The 21,899-nt window shown below is 40.2% G+C and overlaps 1 protein-coding gene across 2 annotated transcripts in view; it reads left to right on the top strand.

The window, feature by feature from the left end:
• The window catches only part of LOC120238480 (collagen alpha-4(VI) chain-like), a 124,597-nt gene that overhangs the window by 81,978 nt on the left and 20,720 nt on the right, over positions 1-21,899 (top strand). Inside the window, exons 26-32 of one of the 2 annotated variants that reach the window (XM_039242232.1) lie at positions 2,641-2,676; positions 2,781-2,843; positions 4,094-4,156; positions 5,368-5,403; positions 6,866-6,902; positions 8,867-8,878; positions 8,974-9,467. In XM_039242232.1, coding sequence (XP_039098163.1) covers positions 2,641-2,676; positions 2,781-2,843; positions 4,094-4,156; positions 5,368-5,403; positions 6,866-6,902; positions 8,867-8,878; positions 8,974-9,467 — 741 coding nt within the window. Of the gene's footprint in view, positions 1-2,640; positions 2,677-2,780; positions 2,844-4,093; positions 4,157-5,367; positions 5,404-6,862; positions 6,903-8,866; positions 8,879-8,973; positions 9,468-21,899 lie in introns of both variants that reach the window. The other variant, XM_039242231.1, reaches the window with a different exon arrangement.

Here is a 21,899-nt window from a genome sequence, read left to right as displayed (position 1 = left end):
TGTCCCTTTTCTCTCTGGCAAAACTGTTTGAAGGGGTAGGTCTAGATCTGTGGTTCTCACCCATGGGTGATGTTACCCTCTAGGGGATGCTCTGGTTGTCACACTAGGGGAGGAGATGCAAATGGCAGCTAGTGAGTAGAGACCAGAGATACGATTTTTCATCCTGTAAAACGCAGGATAGCCCCTTACAACAAAGAAGAATGGTCAGGTCGAAAATGTTAGTAGTGCCGAGGTTGAGAAACTCCACTTTCTTGCCTCTGGTTCTCTCTAACTGACAACAATTGAGTCTTCACCCTTGGCTCTGCCTGCTCAACTACACCCACTTTAGTCAAGGTGAAACCCATGGTTCTGAATCCATTGGTCACTGCTCTCCCTGCATGATACTCCATGTCTCAGCAGAATTTGACAAAGGTGATCAGGATCTTATTCTTGAAACCTTTCCTCTCTCATCTTCCAGAACACCCTACACCCCTGTTTTTTGCTGGCTGCTCTTTCTCTGTTTCTTTTGAATGTTCGTGACCTCTAAATATTAGAAAACTCAGGACTCTATCCTTATAGTTCTCTTACTCCCCTCTTAACTTACTTTGCAGGTGACCTTATCCAGTTACATAGCATCAAGTATCATCTATCCTGTGATCTCCGGTGTATTTCTCTAGCTTGGACCACACTCTTAAACTCTAAATATGTTTCCACCTTAAAATTAGCGTGTCCCCAAGCAACCTCCTTCTCCTTCTTCTCCTTCCTTCTTCTTCTTTTGTTTGCTAACCTTTGATTATGGAAAAATTCAAACATGCATACAAGTGAAGAGACTAATATAATGATACCTATCCCCATGTGCCCATCACATAGCTCAAACAATGAAAAATCTTGGCCAATTTATCTTGTTTTATATGTACCCCACCACACATATATCTTTCTCCCAATTATTTTGAAGCAAATCCCAGATATGATATATTCCATGAATAAATATTTCAAGTTGCATCTCTAAAAAATTCTTTAAAACTATAACCACAAGGGCACCTGGGTGGCTCATTCTGTCAAATGTCTGACCCTTGATCTCAGCTCAGGTCTTAATCTCAGGGTCATGAGATCAAGCCCCATGTTGTGCCCCATACTAGGTGTGCAGCCTACTATAAAATAAAATAATATAACTACAATACATTATTAACCAAAGAATTAACACTAATCCTTTGGTCAGCCAAAACCATTGCCCTGACAACCTGTCTCTCCTCCAGCCTTCCCCATCTCAGGGAGTGGAGCTTCTCTCCTGCCAGTTGCTCAAGGCAGACATTTATCCATCTCTAATAAGTGTCTGTCTCTCACCCCCTATATTTAATCCCCCTCCATTTAATGGCTAGTTCCCCCTCCAAATACATGCAGCCTTTCATTACTTCTCACACCACTTCTGCCAGCCTTTGAGCCAAGCAAGCATGATTTCCACCTGGATTACTACAGTGGCCACCTAAATATTCTTCCTGCTTCTACTCTTGCCACATCTAGTTAGTCCTCCAGGTATCTGCCAGAACCTTATTTTATAAATAATATAAAATAAATCTTTATGAAAATAAAGATTTTATTTTCAAGTAAACTCTGCACCCAACATGGGACTTGAACTTGCAACCCCAAGATCAAGAGTCACGTGTTATACTGACTAAGCCAGTCAGGTACCTCCAGAGCCATCTTATAAATGCATAGGGAGATCATGTCATTCATTTACTCAAAGTCCAATTGTGCCTCCTGATGTCATTCAGAATTAACCCCACTGCTAACATGGCCTATAGGATTCTATATAATCTGGTCCCTCTGTGAACTCTCTGACTTTATCTTCTCCTGCTCCCCTCCCTCCATTCTGCTTCAGGGCTCCTCAAACACAGCACACATTCATATTCTTGCCTCAGGATTTTTAACACACTCTTCCCTCTGCTTGGGAATGCTCTTTTCCCAGATACTTGTTTGACTGACTTCCTTGATTTATGCTGGTCTCTACCCAAATACCACCTTTACCAAAAAGCTTTGTCTGACCACCTTATATAAAATAGTTACCCACTTCCTGACCCCAACTATATCCTATATCCTTTAATCTCCTTCCTGGAATAGCATTTCTGTCTTCCCAACATACATTTCTTCCTTACTAGCAGTTAAGTTCCATGATGGCAGGGTCTTTGTTCTGTCCACTGCTGAATTCCCAGTGCCTAGAAAAGTGCCTGGCACATAGTAGGTGCTAAATCAATATTTGTTGAATGAAGAGTTGCTTTATAATGTGCCTTTGATCTGACAATGAACACCTGCTTCCCACCAGTCAATCTGATCCCCTTTCCTTTGGTTTCCATTGGATCAGACCTCTGGTTATTTAGACCAACAGATAAAACTGTTTAGGAAGGAAGTTCCATTACATAATATATTAAGGAAGGGGAAGAATTTATAAAAATCATTTGCAAGTTGTTATTATTGAATTACAGATATAAACATGGTCACTTGGGAGTAGCTCAAGATAACAACTGTCACTCTAGTTGTTTTTCCTGGCACCTGTTTTGAGTCTGTTTTCTCAAAATTATAATTTCTTCTTTTACTCTGAGGAATATGAAAGAACAGCTTAATCACATGACACTAAACAAGACCTTATCTCATTTCTGACACTAGGGTGAACCTGGATTTCCTGGCTCTACAGGTGTACAAGTAAGAAGATATCTTTTCGGGTCTGGCATCTGGTACGCAGCATGTGTCATTTGTTTGTACTTATTCTTCTTGACACTCAAGGCTCTGCTTTTGATTCTATTAAGGGAGAAGATGGTGACCCGGGCCACCGAGGAGAGAAGGGGGCAAAGGGAATCAGAGGGAGGAGGGTAAGAATCAAAGGAATTTCCCCATGTCTGTAGAGGCCTACATAACACTAATCAGAGGAATAGATTTCTGTTGACTTAATGGACTGAGCAGGAAGACCATTGTCCCCTAAGTCTGCACATTCCACACCTTCCTTGGGCTACCTCACTCTCCCACTTAATACCACTGTCACTTAGCTTATGAATGCAAATGCAGCCCATCAAACCATAATAACAGAAAAATCTAAGTTGGAGTTTCAGTTATCCAATATCAATATCTGTGTGAAATCGAGATATCATTCAGAAGGTTATTGTTTAGTTGCAGAGCAAACATTGATGTTTCTTTAAGATTCTTCCAAGCCTTAAATTTTTCTTTGTTAATTTAGGACTAGAATCTCAAGAATGTGGCTCCCATCTTGGTGGACAGTGCTTTCACTGTACTTTGTAGAGTCTACCATTGAAAATCCATTCCTTCAGGTTCTGATGATGCAATATTGAAAAGCTGCCATCACTGGCAGCTCTCTTCAGAAGAGTAATCCTGTGGATATCTAAAACCTTCGTAGTGTTTAGCTGATAGACATTAGAGAGCAAGGCTTTCTGGGGAAAGGACATGACTAATTTTCAGTGCAGAAAAGAGGAAAGAAAATACTTATTATCTGAGCACTCAATAATTGGTATTTTCATACATTGACAAGAACATAAGGAAAAATTTGGTCTGTATCTAACTTGGTTTGCTACTGGCTAATACTGTTCTGCTCAGCTAAACTTATCTCTCTGGTTTCAAATTTAAAAAGATAAAGCATCAATTACATGCAGATAATGCTGTGTCAGTTCAAATACTTGTAAGGCAAGCAGTGAACAACGGTCAGCATACACCTTTTTTCAGACTCCGAAGACCAGAAGGTAGTGAAAGAAATTTTCCTTTCTCTTGATATGAGGCCCCAAATGTGTATTTCCTGCATTCTTTTAATTATATGACCTGGAGTCTCAACTGAGTATTGAGTCAGTTTGGAAATGTGTGTCTGTGTGTATGTCCACATGTTGACTTGGATGAGGTATGTAGGGGACAATTTAGATGGCTCCCATAATGAGCCCCCTCCCTTTCTAGTGTCGGTGTCTTGCTCCACTGATACAGTTCATGAATCAGCTGGTCCATAGCAGACTCATTGGAGCTTAGAAATAATGACAGCTTGGTATCTTAAAATAGGTCTGATGGTTTTAATCAAGTTGTATTCAAGAGGAGAAGCTCACTCCTTTGGTTTGGCTATTTTTAGGGTAATGCTGGCTTTCCTGGATTTACTGGAGCTCCAGGTGACCAAGGCCCTCCAGGACCAGTGGTAACATTGACTCTTCTTTCTATTTTCAGCCCCTGGGTACAAGTAAATAAGAATTTGCTAAGAACTATCTTAATGAAGAAATGAACATTTAAGATGCATATAGGGAATGAGCCAGATTTGCTTTAGAAGACATTAAATTATACAGTATATTTATTCAATGTATATACTTTTACCTGAACACTGGGAAGATGTTAGAGTGGCTGGAGATTTATAAACATGTCTAAATACATAATACATAAAACTCACTGGAGAGTGAGTTTATCAGTGTAAACAAAGTAATAACATTTATGCAAACACTAGAAGGAAATCCTAACAAAATATGACATTTCTACAATCTTAACTAGACTAACAATGTTGCCTGTCCACAGATATTTTTATTTTTTTTTTATTTATTTTTTTTTTTACTGTCCACAGATATTTTTAAAATTGTCTGAGAGTTCATTTGGTATGAAAGGAAAGACTTTGGGGCTACTATCATTTTGTGCCATGCCTTATCCTATGAGGCTAGGCTGTCATTTCATGAGGGGTGGTATAGTGAGTGAGTCCTGGGTAGAACCTGGTGGTTTCACTGAATTTAGTGTTCACTGTAGAGGACCAACAATGTCATAGAATCAAATATCTTAGAAGTAGAAGGACTGCATGTGGCCATTTACAGCTGAGAAAACAAAGACTGAGAAGATTATAGTGATCTGCCTGAGATGACAAATTACTACCTTGTAGAATCTAAATAAAAAGCAAGGATACCTAGACTCCAGAGTAGCTAGCAGCAGTAAGGCTTCTCTGTTCTGAAGGTTTCCAGGGATGACTTGTTCAGCACTAGAGCAGAGATAGGGTATTGGTGAGTAGCCTGAGGAGCAGGGATAGGGAATGGCTGAGGTCTACTTTACAATTGTCTATGAATGGTCCTGAGATCTTGAAAAGTCTTTTCCTGAATTGGAACCTGTACTGTGGCTTGGTCTCAAGACGACCTGATCTTCTAAGGGTCCTTATGTACCATAATCCTGTATGTCCTGGACTCTGAGGTCTGGGACACACCTCCTAGACAATCCAACTTTCTTTCTTAAGGGGTCAGATAGAACTCTAGGGCCAGGAGTAAAGGGCATAAGGTGGACTATACTGTGGTAACTTTCTCAGAATCTTTTGCCAACTCTGGAGACTGATGTGTTGTACCTCAGAATCTTGCATTTTAAACTCATTTCTGTTCTTTCCAGGGCATCAAGGGCCCCAAAGGGGTTGTAGATGTGATGGTACGTGAACATTTTAATTCTAAACCTTATTCTTTTAGCACACAAAGCTTTCCACTTTCACAAAATAGAAATCTATAAAGATTCTTTAGTTTTTCCTCTTATAAATTATTTGAGTACTTTGTAAACTTTACTCTGAAATGTTAGAACACATCAATGAAAGGAGTAGAATAATATTTTAAATTGTGAAAGGAATCTGGTTGTTTTTGAGTACTACTGGTTGACATGAAAGGAAAGACTTTGAGGCTACTACCCCTGTGCTATATACCTTTTTGTAAAGTTTAAAAGTTGCTTATAAAGTATTTATAAGCCAACATGTGGTGTAGTACAGGTTTTTGTGTCTCATGGCACACCTGAAAGCAATCTCAGAAATTATGGTGTTTTTTTTTTAACCTCACAAGTACAAAAATACTACTTTGTGGGTGAAGGAAGTGGGTGCAAATGAGAACCAAGAAGTAATGGGGTCAAGGGATGAACAGAAGAGAGGGGAGAAATCAAATGAACACAACAGGGGCGCCTGGGTGGCTTAGTCGGTTAACCGTCCGACTTTCGCTTAGGTCATGATCTCGCGGTTCGTGGGTTCAAGCCCCGCATCGGGCTCTGTGCTGACTGCCAGCTCGGAGCCTGGAGCCTGTTTCAGTCTGTGACTCCCTCTCTCTCTGACCCTCCTCTGCTCACGCTGTCTCTCTCTCTCTCTCCTAGAAATAAATAAAACATTAAAAAAAAAATTAAAAAAAAAAAAAAAGGAACACAACAGAATTCTAGGGGAGGTGTGAGGGGCCCGAGTCTTGGCAATTATTCTAATGAATTGCTCCAAGAATTGCTGGCATAGAGATCCAAGAATTGAAGGTGTTTCTTTGCCTTTTATGCCAAGATTTCAGGATTGAAACTTCTTCAAAATCAGATTTGCTTACATTGCTTTGTGAGGCAGATAAAAAAATAAAAAAGAATTCCCCTTATTTACCTAGCTCTATTTTTTTAATTAAAAATTTTTTTAATGTTTTATTTATTTCTAGGAGAGAGAGAGAGAGACAGTGTGAGCAGGGGAGGGTCAGAGAGAGAGGGAGTCACAGACTGAAACAGGCTCCAGGCTCTGAGCTGGCAGTCGGCACAGAGCCCGACGCGGGGCCCGAACCCACGAACCGCGAGATCATGACCTAAGCAAAAGTCGGACGCTTAACCGACTAAGCCACCCAGGCGCCCCTTTACTTATCTCTAATAATATGAGCATTTTATTGTATATAAAATATATTTTAAATGTTTTTAAATATATGCTGTATCTAGAAATATAACTGCTGGATAGTTTCATCTGCTATAACAATTTTTTGGTTTTCTGTTATAGCTTAAAAACCTTCAGAAAGGCACTGACAACCACATATAACATTTCTAAGTCATGGGGTTAAGAAAGAATATGCTTCAAATTAAATACTCTTTCCTTTTTTCTCTTTTTCCATCTTTCTAGCAGTCTTGTGAAATCATTGATTTAATACGAGAAAACTGCCGTAAGTAGTTTGGGAAAGGCTCAAATGGTGGCCAGTGGTGCGAAGTGGGAATGGGTCATGGATTGGGGACATAAATCACTTGTGGATTTGATTGAGGTTAGGGAGGTGCCATTGCCTATCATGAAAAGCTCTTATAAAATAATGTATTTGGCTCAGTCTCCCCTTGGGTAAGTAATCTTCATGAATGTAGTCTCAGAAATGAAATGGTTGAAAGCCATGCCATCTCAATGGCAGAGAAAAAGTCCCTTATAATGTGGCACCTCATGAAATGCACTGGCCATTGCACACCTACATGTCTGCATCTTGGCGCTTCTTATCTCAAAACAAATAAAGAGAAGGCTTATTATTTTTGTCCCATCCATTTAAACAGGAGGGATCACCAGTGAGCCTTCAATAGGAAATGTGTCTTTTTAAATTTACATTTATGTTTTAAAAATGGAATTACAAATGATCAGATCTTAATATTTTGTCACATTCCCAGATTGGAATTTACTTAGTGTCTCCAATGTATTCCAGGATATTTGGGCCGTGTAACATGTACATTTCTCTATTCACTAGCAATAGAGACAGAACACTGACTTGGCAGAGCTTAATTTAGGTACTTGGGTTTTCTCCATATACACCCAGCCCTGCTTATTCAAACTCTAAATTATGTCCAATGCCTTTCAGTTGCTGGTCCAGGAGATTCTGGAGCCCTTTTTCCTAAAATCATAAAGAATAATACCATAATTTTGACCACAATTGGAGAATGTCAAAGCTGACCATGTCAAAAGTTAAAACCCCTTTATATTGAAGAGCACCATGAGGTCAGAAGTACACAGAAAAATGGGGAAAAATATATGCAGTATAAACAATGGATCCAACCAAAGACCTATCTTTTTAACTCTGTCATGTCAAAATATATATAGTTGGTCTCAATCATTTTCATCTACAAGCATAGATATTTCATATTTGTTAAACCTAATGTAAAAAACTCTTGGATTGAAAATGGGAGAAAAGACATGAATGAATGGAAGATGCAGAGAAGAAAAAAATACAAATGAGCAATAAACCTGTAAAAATATTTGACCTCACAAGAGGTCAAAGAATACAAGTGAAAATGAGATACTCTTTTTGTTTCTCAACTTGGAAATACTTTTAAGATGAGAAAAAATTCTAAATTTGGAAAGTGTATAAAAGTACACTGGTAGGCATGTCAGTTGGTACTACCTTTCTGAAGAGCAATTGGACACTGCATATCAAAGGCCATAATTATAGAGATTTTATAGGACTGTGATTAAACAGAGATGCACAGATACATGTACAAGCGTGCTCATCACAAAGGGATGTTGGTGGGAGTATCATGAGACATTTATAGTAGACAAGGTGTTACTGCTCTAAACTGACTGATGAGAATACATGTTCATCATATATTAAGTGACAAAAGATTCAGCATAGGACATATATTAAGGTCCAAGTTTTATAAAACAAAATTAACAATGAAATATATACATACACATACATATTATGAATTAAAGGCAATTTTAATTTTTGGCTTTCCGACATTTTCCATAAAATATATATACACATATATTGGAACATACATATATTCCATAAAATATGTATATACATATGTACAAAATATACATATACATATATACACATATATATACTATAGTATATATAGTTTTAGATGTGTGTGTGTGTGTGTGTGTGTATAGTTTCAGAATATCTCAGTGTATTAGTTAGGTTTAAGTTCAGTACAGAGTGACCTCAGTGCTCAATAACAATGACACAAATGTATTGCTCATATCAAAGCCAGGAAGTGGCCTGTCCAGGGTTGATACAGAGCTCACAGTCTTCAGGGACACCGGGTCTTTATAGTTCCCTGCCCTGCCATTGGGGTGAGGGTGCTCTGTGTTAAAGCACTTACCTGGAAAACATACTAACAATGTCTTGTATTTTCTCCAAAACTTCCTTTCCAGCTTGCTCAACAGGTAAGTGATATGTCTTCTTTGTCGCTTGAATCTCAAACTTCATCTGCTCAGAGGCATTGCAGAAAATCTTAAATCTGTGTATCCATTGTGTCAAGGTGTTTCCAAATGCCCCGTGTTCCCTAGTGAAGTGGTCTTTGCCTTGGACATGTCAAATGACGTCTCCCAGCTGCATTTTGAGAGGATGAGAAACATTCTATTATCCCTACTGATGAAGATGGAAACAAGTGGAAGTAACTGCCCAACAGGTGCCCGAGTGGCGATCGTTTCATACAACTCCAAAACAGACTACCTGATTCGCTTCTCAGACTACAAGGAGAGGCCTGCACTCCTGCAGGCGGTCAGGAGAATCCCCCTGCAAGGGTCCTCTGGCAGCAGGAGCCTTGGGGAAGCCATGAGGTTTGTGGCAAGACATGTATTCAAACGTGTACGCTCTGGCCTTCTCATGAGGAAGGTGGCTGTCTTCTTCCAGGCGGGCTGGGCCCATGATACAGATACCATCAACACTGCCGCTCTGGAGCTCAGTGCGCTGGATATCACCACTGCAGTCATCACCTTCACAGAAGAGCACAACCTCCCAGATGCCCTGTTGGTAAGCTGCTCAGGGGCAAGGGTTAGTTAACCTGCTTCTTACCCCTCCACCAAGGACCACATGAGGAGTGGGAGTCTTTCAGTGGACGGAATGCCCTAGAAATTGATGTGTATGCATGGGAAGGGGTGGCCCTCATTACGGACTGCTACTAGTGTTACTACTGGTACCAACTGACCATCCTTTAGTAGTTATTCTGTGCTATGTGCCTCACAAACATTAACTTATTTAATATCCCCTGAACCATATGAGATGGGTATTCCTGTCTATCTCCATTTCAGAGATAAGAAAACTGAGGCTTAAAGAGGTTAAGTATACCATCAAAGGTCAAATATCTAGTTAGTAGCAGACTGATATTATCTGTCTTCAGAGCCTTTGCTTATCCAGTATGCTAAATTGTATCATGAAGGTCTATAGAATGTAGTTTTCTTTCTCCCTCCCTCCCTCCCTCTCTCCATTCTTTTCTTCCTCCCTCCCTTCCTCTCTTTCTCCATTTCACCCTCCCTCTGTCTCTCCCTCTTTCTCTCTCCCCCGCTTTCCTTCCTTCTTTCCTTCTTCCTTCCTTTCCTTTTTTTCCTTTCCTTTCCTTTTTCTTTCTTTTCTTTCTAAAATACATGCCCATATAGTAAAATGAGTAAAGTGCATTAATTTAAAATATACAGCTGGATGGATTTTTATAAATGTTTAAATTTTTTGTGACCAAGACATGATTCAAGATATTGAACACTTTCAGCATCCAGTCAGTTTTCCCAAACCATACACTCCCCAGAGCCACTGCTCTTCTGTCTTCTATCATAGTCAAATAAGCAGTTTAAGTAGTTCCAAACCTTCATGTCAACTGAATCCCATAGCATATAATCTTTTGTAGCTGGCTTCTTCCACTCAACATAATGTCTGGTCTCGTTGTTGATCTATGTTGTGTATAGAGGTAACTAATTCTTTTTTACTGCTGTGCTGAGCTATTTAAAGTGTGTGTGTACACCACAATTTATTTACCCATTGTCCAGACTGGACTTTTCTAACTGAAGACCATGTAACACATTTCATGGATTATAAGGGATGATCTATCAAAATCAAGAGTGGTTCTCTATTATGAGACACCAGGATGCTTAGGAATGTCATACTGAACCATGTGACATTGCCAATATTCAACTGTGTTGGATCAGCAGAATTGGAAATATTATATGGTTCAACCTAATAGCTAATTAATTTAGCTGTGCTAGACCATTTAATTTTCTCTTAAGCAGAAACTGTAGGTGAGAGGTATTATTATCACAGCTGTGAATGTGCCTCTAAGAATCACTAGGTAAAATTGACAGCTTACGGACTGTTAGACTACATACCCTGGGTTTTGAGAAACAAAGTGAAAATGCAGAGGGTAAGTTCCTTGTTTGCTGTTACATCCTTCTTGCCCACCAGGATGTATGGACAGGGATGGGTTGGCGAGGCAGGGGGTAAACAAATAACAGTTAAAATCAGATCACTTTCGTCAATAATGAGGTGCATTTGGAAAAATTTCTTCATCTTTCTGCATCTTATTTTGCTGAGCTCTAAAATGGAGAGAGGGTCACAAATGTTATGTAGCCCTCTTCCAGGTATAATGATCTATTTTCAAAAAAGCATTTCCCTAACATTTGGACAGTGATCCTTGGGGTACAGTTATGTCCCCCAAATGCCCATCACTGGTGCTCTCTGAGAGGGGATCCTCAGCAGTGTTGGCGTCTGATGTAGATATAATTTTGGTGAGGATGTTCTTGCCCTCTTAGTTGCTTTGGGTTCCCGGTAAAAGAGTGTGATGGTAGGTGAAAAGAATTTGCGAGCTTCAGTATACTCGGACCTCAGCTCTGTCATTTCTATTCACTCTCCTTTCTGTTTCTTGGACATATTCTTGCCCCAGGATGCCGGAAACCAATTCTGTTTCTTAAGTGTAACAATGTAGAAATGTTACATGGTGCTAAATGGTGCTTGCCAGCTCAGATGACCTCGTTTCTGGTGACACTAGCAAGGGGACAAACTGTAAAAATGAAAATCCCCTTCTCAGGGTCTGTCAGAAAATTCTCATTTCTTCATAACTGGGCATACTGCAGTCCTTAATCTACCCTCTACTCTGTGTGTTATGCTTATGGGAATCTTGTTAGGTGAGTTGGAATATCCTATAATTTGTCTTTACGATTATCTGCCAGAGGAATCTCTGTCTGTGGGATTTTGTTTTGTTTTGTTTTGCACCTCTATGTTATTTTATTTCACAGAACAATGCTCACAATGCTTCTTCTGGAAAAATAATGGTTGTTCAATTTGAAACAATTATATAAACAGATGCCCTAACTTCTTGTTCCATTTAAACATGCTTGAGGCTGTGGGACATATTGAAAAGATTTTTTAAGCTATCCACTGGGTCATCTTAGCCCAAATAAAAGTCTGTAGGGGTACCTGTGTGGCTCTTGGTTAAGCATCTGACTTCAACTCAGGTCATGGTCTCACAGTCTGTTGAGTTCCAGCCCCACATTGGGTTCGGTGCTGACAGCTCAGATCCTGGATCCTGCTTCAGATTCTGTGTCTCCCCTCTGTCTCTGCTCATGACTCCCCTTGCTCTCTCTCAAAAATAAATAAACATTAAGAGTTTTGTGGCATTGGACTATTTGTGCCTGATCCCATTTTTTTTCTTGGTCTTTTTTTTTAAGTTTATTTACCTTCAAGTTAGTTAACATATAGTGTAGTATTGGTTTCTCAGGAGTAGAATGTAGTGATTCATCACTTATATACACCACAAGTGCTCATTCCAACAAGTGCCCTTCTTAATGCCTATCACCCATTTAGCCACCCCCTGGCTCCAGCAACCCTCAGCTTGTTCACAATGTGTGTAAGAGTCTCTTATGGTTTCCCTCACTCTGTTTTAATCTTATCTTATTTTTATTTTTATCTTTTAATGTTCATTTATTTATTTTGAGAGAGAGAGAGTTCACACAAGCAGGGGAGGGGCAGAGAGAGAAGGAAATGCAGGGGAGGGGCAGAGAGAGAGGGAAACAGAATCGCAGGCAGGATCCATGCTCAATGTGGAGTCTGTCATGGGGCTCAATCTCACGAACTATTGGATCACAACCTGAGCCCAAATCAAGAGCTGGAGTTAAAACTGAGCCACCCAGGCACCCCATCTCATTTTATTTTTCCTTCTCTTCTCCTATGTTAATCTACTTTATTTATTAAATTCCACATATGAGTGATATCACATGGTATTTGTCTTTCTCTGACATATTTATTTCACTTAGCATAATACCCTCTAGTTCATCCACGTTGGTCACAGATTACTATTCCATTGTGTGTGTGTGTGTGTGTGTGTATTCAGGATGGCTGCACCACTTTACATTCCCACCAGCAGTGCAAAAGTGTTCTTCCTTCACCCCACACTTGCCAACATCTGTTAGTTCTTGAGCTATTCTGACGGGGTGAGGTGGTATCTCACTATTGTATTGACTTGCATTTCCCTGATGATGAGTGATGTTCAGCATCTTTTCACGTCTCTGTTAGCCATCTGCGTGTGTTTTTTGGAAAAGTGTCACTTCATGACTTCTGTCCATTTCTTTACTGGATTATTTGTTTTTTGGGTGTTGAGTTTGATAAATTCTTTATAGATTTTGGATACAACCCCTTTTTTGATGTGTCCTTTGTAAATATCTTGCCCCATTCCATCAGCTGCCTTTCAGTTTTGTTGATTGTTTCCTTTCACTGTTCAGAAGCTTTTTTTTTCCCCTTAATTTTGATAAGGCCCCAAAGCTTATTTTTTCTATGTTCCCCTTGTCTCCGGAGAGCTGTCTGGTAAGAAGTTGCTGTGGCCGAGGTCAAAGAGAATGCTGCCTTGTTCTCTTCTAGGATTTTGGTGGTTTCCTGTCTCACATCTAAGGTTTTCGTCCATTCTGTGTTTATCTTTGTGTATGGTATAAGAAAGTGGTCCAGGTTCATTCTTCTGCATGTTGCTATCCAGTTTTTCCAACAACATTTGCTGAAGAGACTGTCTTTCTTCCGTTGGGTATTCTTTCCTGGTTTGTTGAACATTAGCTGACCATACATTTGTGGGTCCATTTCTGGGTTCTCCATTCTGTTCCATTGATCTGTGTGTCTGATTCTGTGCCAGTACCATACTGTCTTGATGATTACGGACTTGGAATACAGCCTGAGGTCCAGAAACGTGATGCCCCCTGCTTTGGTTTTCTTTTTCAACATTACTTTGGCTATTTGGGGCCTTTTCTGGTTCCATACACATTTTAGGATTGATTGTTCTAGCTCTGTGAAGAATGCTGGTGTTATTGTGATAGGGATTGCATTGAATGTGTATGTTTCTTTAGGTAGTCTAGACATTTTGACAGTGTGTGTTCTTCTAATCCCTGAGCATGGAATGTTTTTCCATCTCTTTTGTCTTCTTCAATTTCTGTCACAAAATTTCTATAGCTTTCAGCATACAACTCTTTTCCCTCTCTCTGTTGAGGTTTATTCTTAGTTATAGTTTTTGGTGCAATTGTAAGCGGGATGGATTCCTTGATTTCGCTGTCTGTTGCTTCATTATTCGTGTGTAGAAATGCAAATGGTTTCTGTACTTTGACTTTATATCTCGCAACTTTGCTGAATTCATGTAAGAGTTCTAGCAGTTTTTTGGTGGAGTCTTTTGGTTATTCCACGCAAAGTATCATGTCATCTGTGAAGAATGAAAGTTTCACTCCTTCCTTCCTATTTGTATGCCCTTTACTTCTTTTCGTTGTCTGATTGCTGAGGCTAGGACTTCCAGTACTCTGTTGAACGGTGGTGAGAGTGGACATCTCTTCGTATGCCTGACTTCAGGGAGAATGCTCTCAGTGTTTCCTCCATGAAGGATGATGTTAGCCGTGGGTCTTCTGTATATGGCCTTTAAGATCTTGAGGTATGTTCCCTCTCTCCCTACTTTCCGGACGGTGTTTAATAGAAAGGATGCTGTATTTCGTCAAATGCTTTGTTCTGCACCTATTGAGATGATCGTGTGGTTCTTATCCTTTTTAAAATTAATATGGTTTATCACGTTGATTAACGTGCAGATACCGAACCACCCCCTGCAGCCCAGGGATAAATGCCACTTGATCGTGGTGAAGGACTCTTTTAAAATACTGTTGCATGTGATTTGCTAGGAACGTGTTGAGAATTTTTGCATCCGTGTTCATCAGGGAAATTGGGCTGTCATTCTCCTTTTAGTGGGGTCTGTGGTTTTGGAATCAAGGTAATGCAGGCTTCTTGGAATTATTGGGAAAATGTCCTTCCACTGCTATTTTTTGGAACAGCTTCACAAGATTAGGTATTACCTCTTCTTTAAATGTTTGGTAGAATTCCCCTGGAAAGCCACGTGGCCCTGGACTCTTGTTGGGAGATTTTTATTTACTGAATCCATTTCTTTCCTGGTTACAGGTCTGTTCAGACTTTCTGTTTCTTCTCGTTTCCGTTTTGGTAGTTTAGATGTCTCTAGGAATTTATCCATTTCTTCCAGAGTGCCCAGTTATTAGCATATAATGGCTCATAACATTCTCTTATTATTGTTTGTATTTCTGTGGTGTTGGCTGTGCTCTCGTCTCCTTCATTTATCATTTTATTTATCTGGGTCCTTTCGTTTTTATTTTTGATCAATCTGGCTAGGGCTTTATCAATTTTTTTGTATTCTTTCAAAGAACCAGCTCCTAGTTGCATCGATACGTTCTACTGTTTTTAATTTTTTTATGTCGATATTCTTGATTTCTGCTCTAATCTCTATTGTTTCCCGTCTTCTGTTGGTTTGGGGTTTTATTTGCTGTTCTTTTTCCAGCTCCTTTAGGTGTAAGGTTAGGTTGTGTCTTTAAGAGCTTTCTTCCTTCTTTAGGAAGGTTTGGATGGCTACAGAATTCCTTCTTTTGTCCACCTCTGCTGCGTCCCAAAGGTTTTGGATTGTCATGTTTTCATTTTCGTTGGCTTCCATGTATTTTTAATATCCTCTTTCATTTCTTGGTTAACCATCCATTCTTTAGTAGTGTGTCCTTTAACCTCCATGTATTTGAGGGCTTTCCAACTTCTTTTCTTGTGGTGGATTTCAAGTTTCATAGTGTTGTGGTCTGAAAACATGCACAGTATGATCTCGACCTTTCTGTATTCGTTGAGGGCTGATTTGTGACTCAATATGTGATCTATTCTGGAGACTGTTCCGTGTGGACTCGATAAGAATTTGAATTCTGCTGCTTGAGGATGAAATGTTCTGAATATATCTGTTAAGTCCCCTCTGGTCCAGTGTGTCCTTCAAAGCCATTGTTTCCTTATTGAGTTTCTGCTGAGAGGATCTGTCCCTTGCTGTAAGTGGGGTGTTAAAGTCCCCCAATATTATGGTTTTGTTATTGACGAGTTTCTTTCTGTTTGTGATTAACTGATGTATATATTTGGGTTTTTCAAGTTGGGGGCCTACATATTTACAATTGTTAGATCTCCTTGGTGGACAGATTCCTTCATTATGATATGATACCCTTCTTCATTTCTCGTTACAGTCTTTGTTTTAAAATCTAGTTTGTCTGGTATGATTATGGCGAGTCTGGCTTTCTTTTGACATCCAGTAGCACGATAGATGGTCCTCCATCTCCTCACTTTCAATCTGCAGGTGTCCTTAGGTCAAAAACGAGTCTTGTTGGCAGCATATAGGTGGGTCTTGATTTCTTATCCACCCTGATACCCTACGTCTTTTGATTGGAGTGTGTAGTTCATTTACATTCAGAGTGATTATTCATAAAACGATATGAATTCGTTGCCATTGTGCTGCCTGTAGAGTTGGTGTTTCTGGTGATGTTCTCTGATCCTTTCTAGTCTTTGTGGCTTTGGGTCCTTTTTTGTGTTGCTTTGTCTTTTCTCCACTCAAAGAGTCCCCCTTAAAATTTCTTGCAGGGCTGGTTTAGTGGTCACCAAGTCCTTTAGTTTCTGTTTGCCCGGGAAACTCTTTATCTCTCCTCCTATTCTGAATGACAGCTTTGCTGGATAAAGAATTCTTGGCTGCATATTTGCCCCATTCAGCATGTTGAATATATCCTGCCACTCCTTTCTGGTCTGCCAAGTTCCCGTGGACCGGTCTGCTGGGAACCTGATCTGTCTTCCCTTGTAGGCTAGGGACTTTCCCCGCCCTTCCCTCCCACCCCACCCCCCTTGCTGCTTTCATGCCCTTTCCTTATTTATGTGGTTTGTAATCTGACCAGGCTATGCCTTGGTGATGATCAGTTTTTGTTGAATCTTGGATTTTGATGTCTGTGTCTATCCCCAGATTAGAGAGGTTTCCTGCTATGATTTGCTCACAGAAACCTTCTGTCCCCTTTTCTCTCTCTTCATTTTCTAGGACTCCTATGATTCAGATGTTTTTTCCTTTTTAATGAGTCACTGAGTTCTCTAAGTCTTGTATTGTGATTTTCCCCCTTTCTTTCCCTTTTTTGTCTCCTGCTTCATTATTCTCCATAATTTGATCTTTTTTTGTTGTTGTTGTTTAAACAAACAGTTTTGAGAGAGTGAGTGCAAGATGCGGTGGGACATAGAGAGACAGGCAGATAGGATCCAAAACAGGTTCTGTACTGACAGCAGAGATTCTGATGCGGGGCTCAAACTCACAGACCTTGAGATCATGATATGAGCCAAAGTTGGATGCCTCACTAACTGAGCCACCCAGTTGGCCCCATAATTTTTTCTTTCCTATTACTATTCACTCCTGTGCTCTGTAATCCCTTGCCATCACAGCATCCGTTCAAAATTGCATCTCGGTTATAGCATTATAAATTTCAGCCTGACTAGAATTTATTTCTTTTATCTATTGAAAGGAATTACCTGATATCTTCTATGCTTTTTTGAACCCAATTAGTATTCTTATAATTGTGGTTTTAAATTCCAGTTCAGACATCTTACCTATACCTATATTGATTAAATCCCTGGCTGTCATTTCTTCCTGTTTTTTTGCACGGGTGGTGGGATGGGGGGGGGGGGGGGGTGGATTACTCTGTCTTGTCATTTTGGAAGAAAAACTTAACAGTAAATAAAAAATTAAAATTAAAAAATTAAAAGCAAATCCACACATAATCAGATAAAGGAAGCTAGATCTTAGGTGTGTTTTTTTTGCATTTTGAGAGAAACCTGATAGAAAAAAGGAAAAAAGTTTAAAAATGAAAAAAAGGTTTTTAAAAATAATACAATAGGATTTTTAAAATGTGCCATTTCCAAGAAAGAAAAAGAAAACAAAGGGGAAACAACATAAATACGGAGAAGGAAAATGAACAAACAACAAACAAAATGAGATCCAGTTGAAGCTTGATCTAGTTTCCCTTAGAACTGAAACTTTGCAGGGTGGAAGGGATTGTGCTGGTCTTCTCGGCGAGGGAGCTGCTGCTCTAATTCTCAGGCTGACTTGCCCTAGTGGAGATGTGCCTGGAGGGTACAGGTTGACGGGGCTTGCTGTAACGAGTCTGTTCACCACTTGGTGGTGTTGATGAGCTCACTGGGGTTGAGCAGTGAGTGTGCTAGGGTGAAAATGGCTTCACCCCTCTCTAGTCTCCAGTACAGGAATTTTGCACCTTCACAGATGCACAGTCAGTCACTTCTCCTTTCAGTCACTTCTCGGGCTCTTGTCTATCCCTGCCTTTACCCTATCTTTGTCCTAGCTGTGTTCCTGCCAGGTGGTGGCTCTGACCAGAGTTTTATCTCAGACAGGGCTGTGTTTCAAAACTCCACATTTCAGTGACTCGAGTGGCTTGGGCCCGTGCTGATCCTCAGGGAGGGTCTTGCTGAATAATGGCCTGGTACCAACTTATCTCAGAAAATGTTCGTATGATCACTCAGTGGCAGAGGCTCAGAGCTTATGGTAAATCACAACACACAGTTGGTACCATTGTTTGGTGCACTCTGGTGTCTTTGTTCCAGTATCAGTACATGTGGCAGCTCTCTGAGGACTGTCAGGACTTTTACCCATGGGGTGGCCATATTGTCTTTACCAAATACACTCCAGCAAGGGAACTGCTTCTCCCTGTGGTGCATATGGGTCCCTCAGACCAGGCTGTCTGCTCCCAGGGATTCACCCTGTGTCCTTTGCTGGAGCACCACCAGGCACTGAGCTCCAAAACTTCAGACTCTGTGCTCCATTGTTTAGAGAAAACCGGCAATATTGAAACCCTCTCCTTTTCCCACCATCACTGGTTTTGGGGAACAGTTTTTTTTTTCCAGTGCTCTGTGTTTTCACTATTTCTCTCTGTCTTTTTCTCCAGCTACTTTCAGGGGGAGTGCTTTTCTTGTAGGATCCCATGCACTGCACACTATTCCAATTTCTCTTTCTTTCTCTGTCCTCTCTCCATGAAAATGGCTCCCTACCCTCTACGGCACCATGGTTTTTCTCTCCCCCAGTTCACCTCTGCACACTGCGTACCTGCCAAGATCTATTGTTCAAATTATGCAAATCATTGTGTTAATCCCCAGACAAATTTTCTAGGTGTTCAAAATGGTTCGATGCTGATCTAGCTGTGCTTCGGGGATGAGACAAGCTCAGTTCCTCATACCTTTCTTTTTCCCTGATCCCATTTGATAAGAGCTGTCCAATTGCCTATGTCTCAAAATATTTTCCCTATTTTTAAAGTTAAAAAGCAGAGGATTGTAGAGAATATGCAATTTCAGTGCCAGGTTTCAAATTTCAAGTTTCTTTATGAAGAGTCTAGCACATGTTCCCTTGAAACATCACCTAGGACAATAGCTCCCATCTGTTGACTCAGGCACTGTGCTAAGTCACTTATGTCTTTTAATCCTTAAACAACCCAGTGAGATAACTATTATTATCGGCTATTTTTCAGATGATGAGACTGAGACACAGAGAAGTTAAATAACTTACTCAAGGTGTGGAATTTCCATCAGCAATGAGATTTTGAGTTCAAAAGTCAAAAACAGGAAGAGAGTTTAGAAGTTCTAAATTCTTCCATGTATTAATTCATTTTATCTTTATAACATTATGAGATAAATATATGAATTGGTTCTATTTTTATTTCTGTGTATTGCTCTAAAAAAAAAATCCAAATCCAAAGAATGGAATGCTGGCTATCATGGAGACAAAAGAAATCAGCTTTCAAAGATGAAAACATTAAGAGGAGGGCCAAAATATTTTGGGGAGTAATTTTAAAATTTTTGTTTAATTTCAGGATTCAGAGACATTAGAGGAGGACTTTTTTTTTTGGAAGAAAGTGTTGGGTTGCCCAAAGGGGCTCTTTCAGAGGCCATGTATGACCTGCTGCTGAGCTGTGTGGGTTGTTATTTTCCATTAGATGGTCAGGAACAGCAGCTGTTTCTACAGCCAGGAACAGCAACCAAGGGAAGGAATTAGGCAACTAGGCTTCACACTGTCTTTTTGTTCCTTATGTTATCTGGACATGTTTTCTTGGTAATGGGGCTTCACTTATTCACCTGTAAAATGGGAATAAACTCACAGATTTGTTCTAAGAGTTCTATGAGATAGTGTCTACAGGCACAAAATCTGACACTTTATATACTCAGTGTTTAACTTTTATTATTACCATCTCTTCAAGAACCTTAAGAGTGCCTCGATGCCCAGTAACTACTAATAGAATTAGACACCTTCCATTTAGTAAGCACCTATGAAGTTCCAACCATGTGCCACGCAGTGTTCATGCCTTGTCACCTTAAGCCCTCACTGCTCAAAATGTGGCCCAGGGACTGGCAGCATGAGCATTATTATCCAGATCCATGAGAAATGCCAAATCTCAGACTCTAGCCAATCTAATTAATGAGGTTCTGCATTTTTAACAAGATCCACAAATGGTTTCCATGGGCATTCAAATTTGAGGAGCGCTGGCCTAATCTTCAGAACCATCACACAAGTTAATCATGTTAATGTACATTTCCCAGATGAGGTAAGGGAAGGTCAATGATAAAGCAACTTGTTCTAAACAGCATGGTCCTGGAATTTGCACTCCAGTCTGTCAGGTTCCCAAATCCCACTCTGCCACCTGACACCCCAATCTAATGCCAACCCCTAATGTTAGCTGGGGAGTCCAGAAGAAGGTAGCTGTTTCACAGCAGTCTTGGTGAGATGGGACCATGCCAACTGCAAGCAGCTGGGGCCGAACTCAACCTCCTGGGATCAGTCACAGGTTGCATGACGACTCTCTTTTTCTGTCTCCTTGCCTACTTTGTCTAGTTTTCCCTTCTTATTCCCCAAGTCCTTGACTCAACTAGAAGCCAAATGGTTTCCAACTCTCCCTCCTTAGGGTGGAGTTAGCTCCCCTCTGTCCAAGGCAAATCCTCCTTCCCAGGCCTTGGTTCTTTCCCTTCTGCTCACATCTAGCCAAGAGCCTCCCCCAACTTAGTTCTAGAAACAAATGTCCCATGGCCCTGGCAGCTTAGTACAGCACCTGAAACAATGAATTAAACCCTCTGGGTCTCTCCAGCTTGGGGCTAAGGTTTGAGGGGTTCCTGAATCCTTTGAAAAAATAACTGTCTGTGAAACAAAAGAGGACATCAATACAAATCCATGTGCCATGTCTTCTCCCCTCCATACACTCCTGTCTTTAGTACACAACTAGTCCCAACAGACCACAGCTGGACATTCAGGAAGGAGGTTGGTTGAGAGAATCACCAAAGGTGTTGATTCAAACTACTGTAAAACTTTGCCTCCCAAGCAGATGACTTCATGTTTAAGGTACTCTATTTTTGAAATTTCCTGCACCAGTGCTGATGGGAGTTTGTAGTAAGAATTATAGAACCAAATTTCCCTTCTCTTTCTACTGGATTCCCTCCTGTACTGTCTCTCTGCTTAAGCTTTCCCAGGAATTGTCTTGTTCAGCTTATCAATGACTAGGACCATGCTGGCAAGTCCAAATTCAAAGTAATTAAGTTTTCATTGATGACAACTACATACAGATGGATCTATACTGAATCATAATTCCCTGTGGATTTTCACTGGTTTTTTATGTACTTGTTCTCACATTTTGTTTTAAGAACACTAAAAATTTTAAGCATTATCATAAAATTATTCTTCCTAAGAAAAGTTTTGTAAAAGATGTAAGTTTTGTAGCTATTCCAATTCAGTTAAATTTGATAATTTTCCAGTAAGCAGATGACAGGTGGAAGAATTATGTCTTCTGAGTTACTCAGAGTAGAAAAGGTAACACAGTGTTCTGAACATGAGGCAAATAGGGAAGACTTTAACTGAGGACCAGGCTTTAGTGAAACAGAAACAAATCCCATGGCACCCATTCAGATCCTCAACTCTGTTGCTGAGGAGCCTGAGGCCAGAGGCTTGTCCAAGGTCACACAACCAACGATGGCAGAGAACTCTTGCCATGGGCCAAACTTGGGGAGATGTTTGAATTTCTTTGAAGTCTTTAATAGGACCTTAAAAATTCAAATTCTGCATTTTGTAACACGCTTCACCTAGGT

Source organism: Hyaena hyaena, unplaced genomic scaffold, assembly GCF_003009895.1.
Source record: "Hyaena hyaena isolate Hyena2069 unplaced genomic scaffold, ASM300989v1 scaffold_210, whole genome shotgun sequence".
Classification (NCBI taxonomy): domain Eukaryota; kingdom Metazoa; phylum Chordata; class Mammalia; order Carnivora; family Hyaenidae; genus Hyaena; species Hyaena hyaena.
Note: the sequence above shows the minus strand (reverse complement) of the source record. Positions and strands in the feature narration are given on the sequence as shown.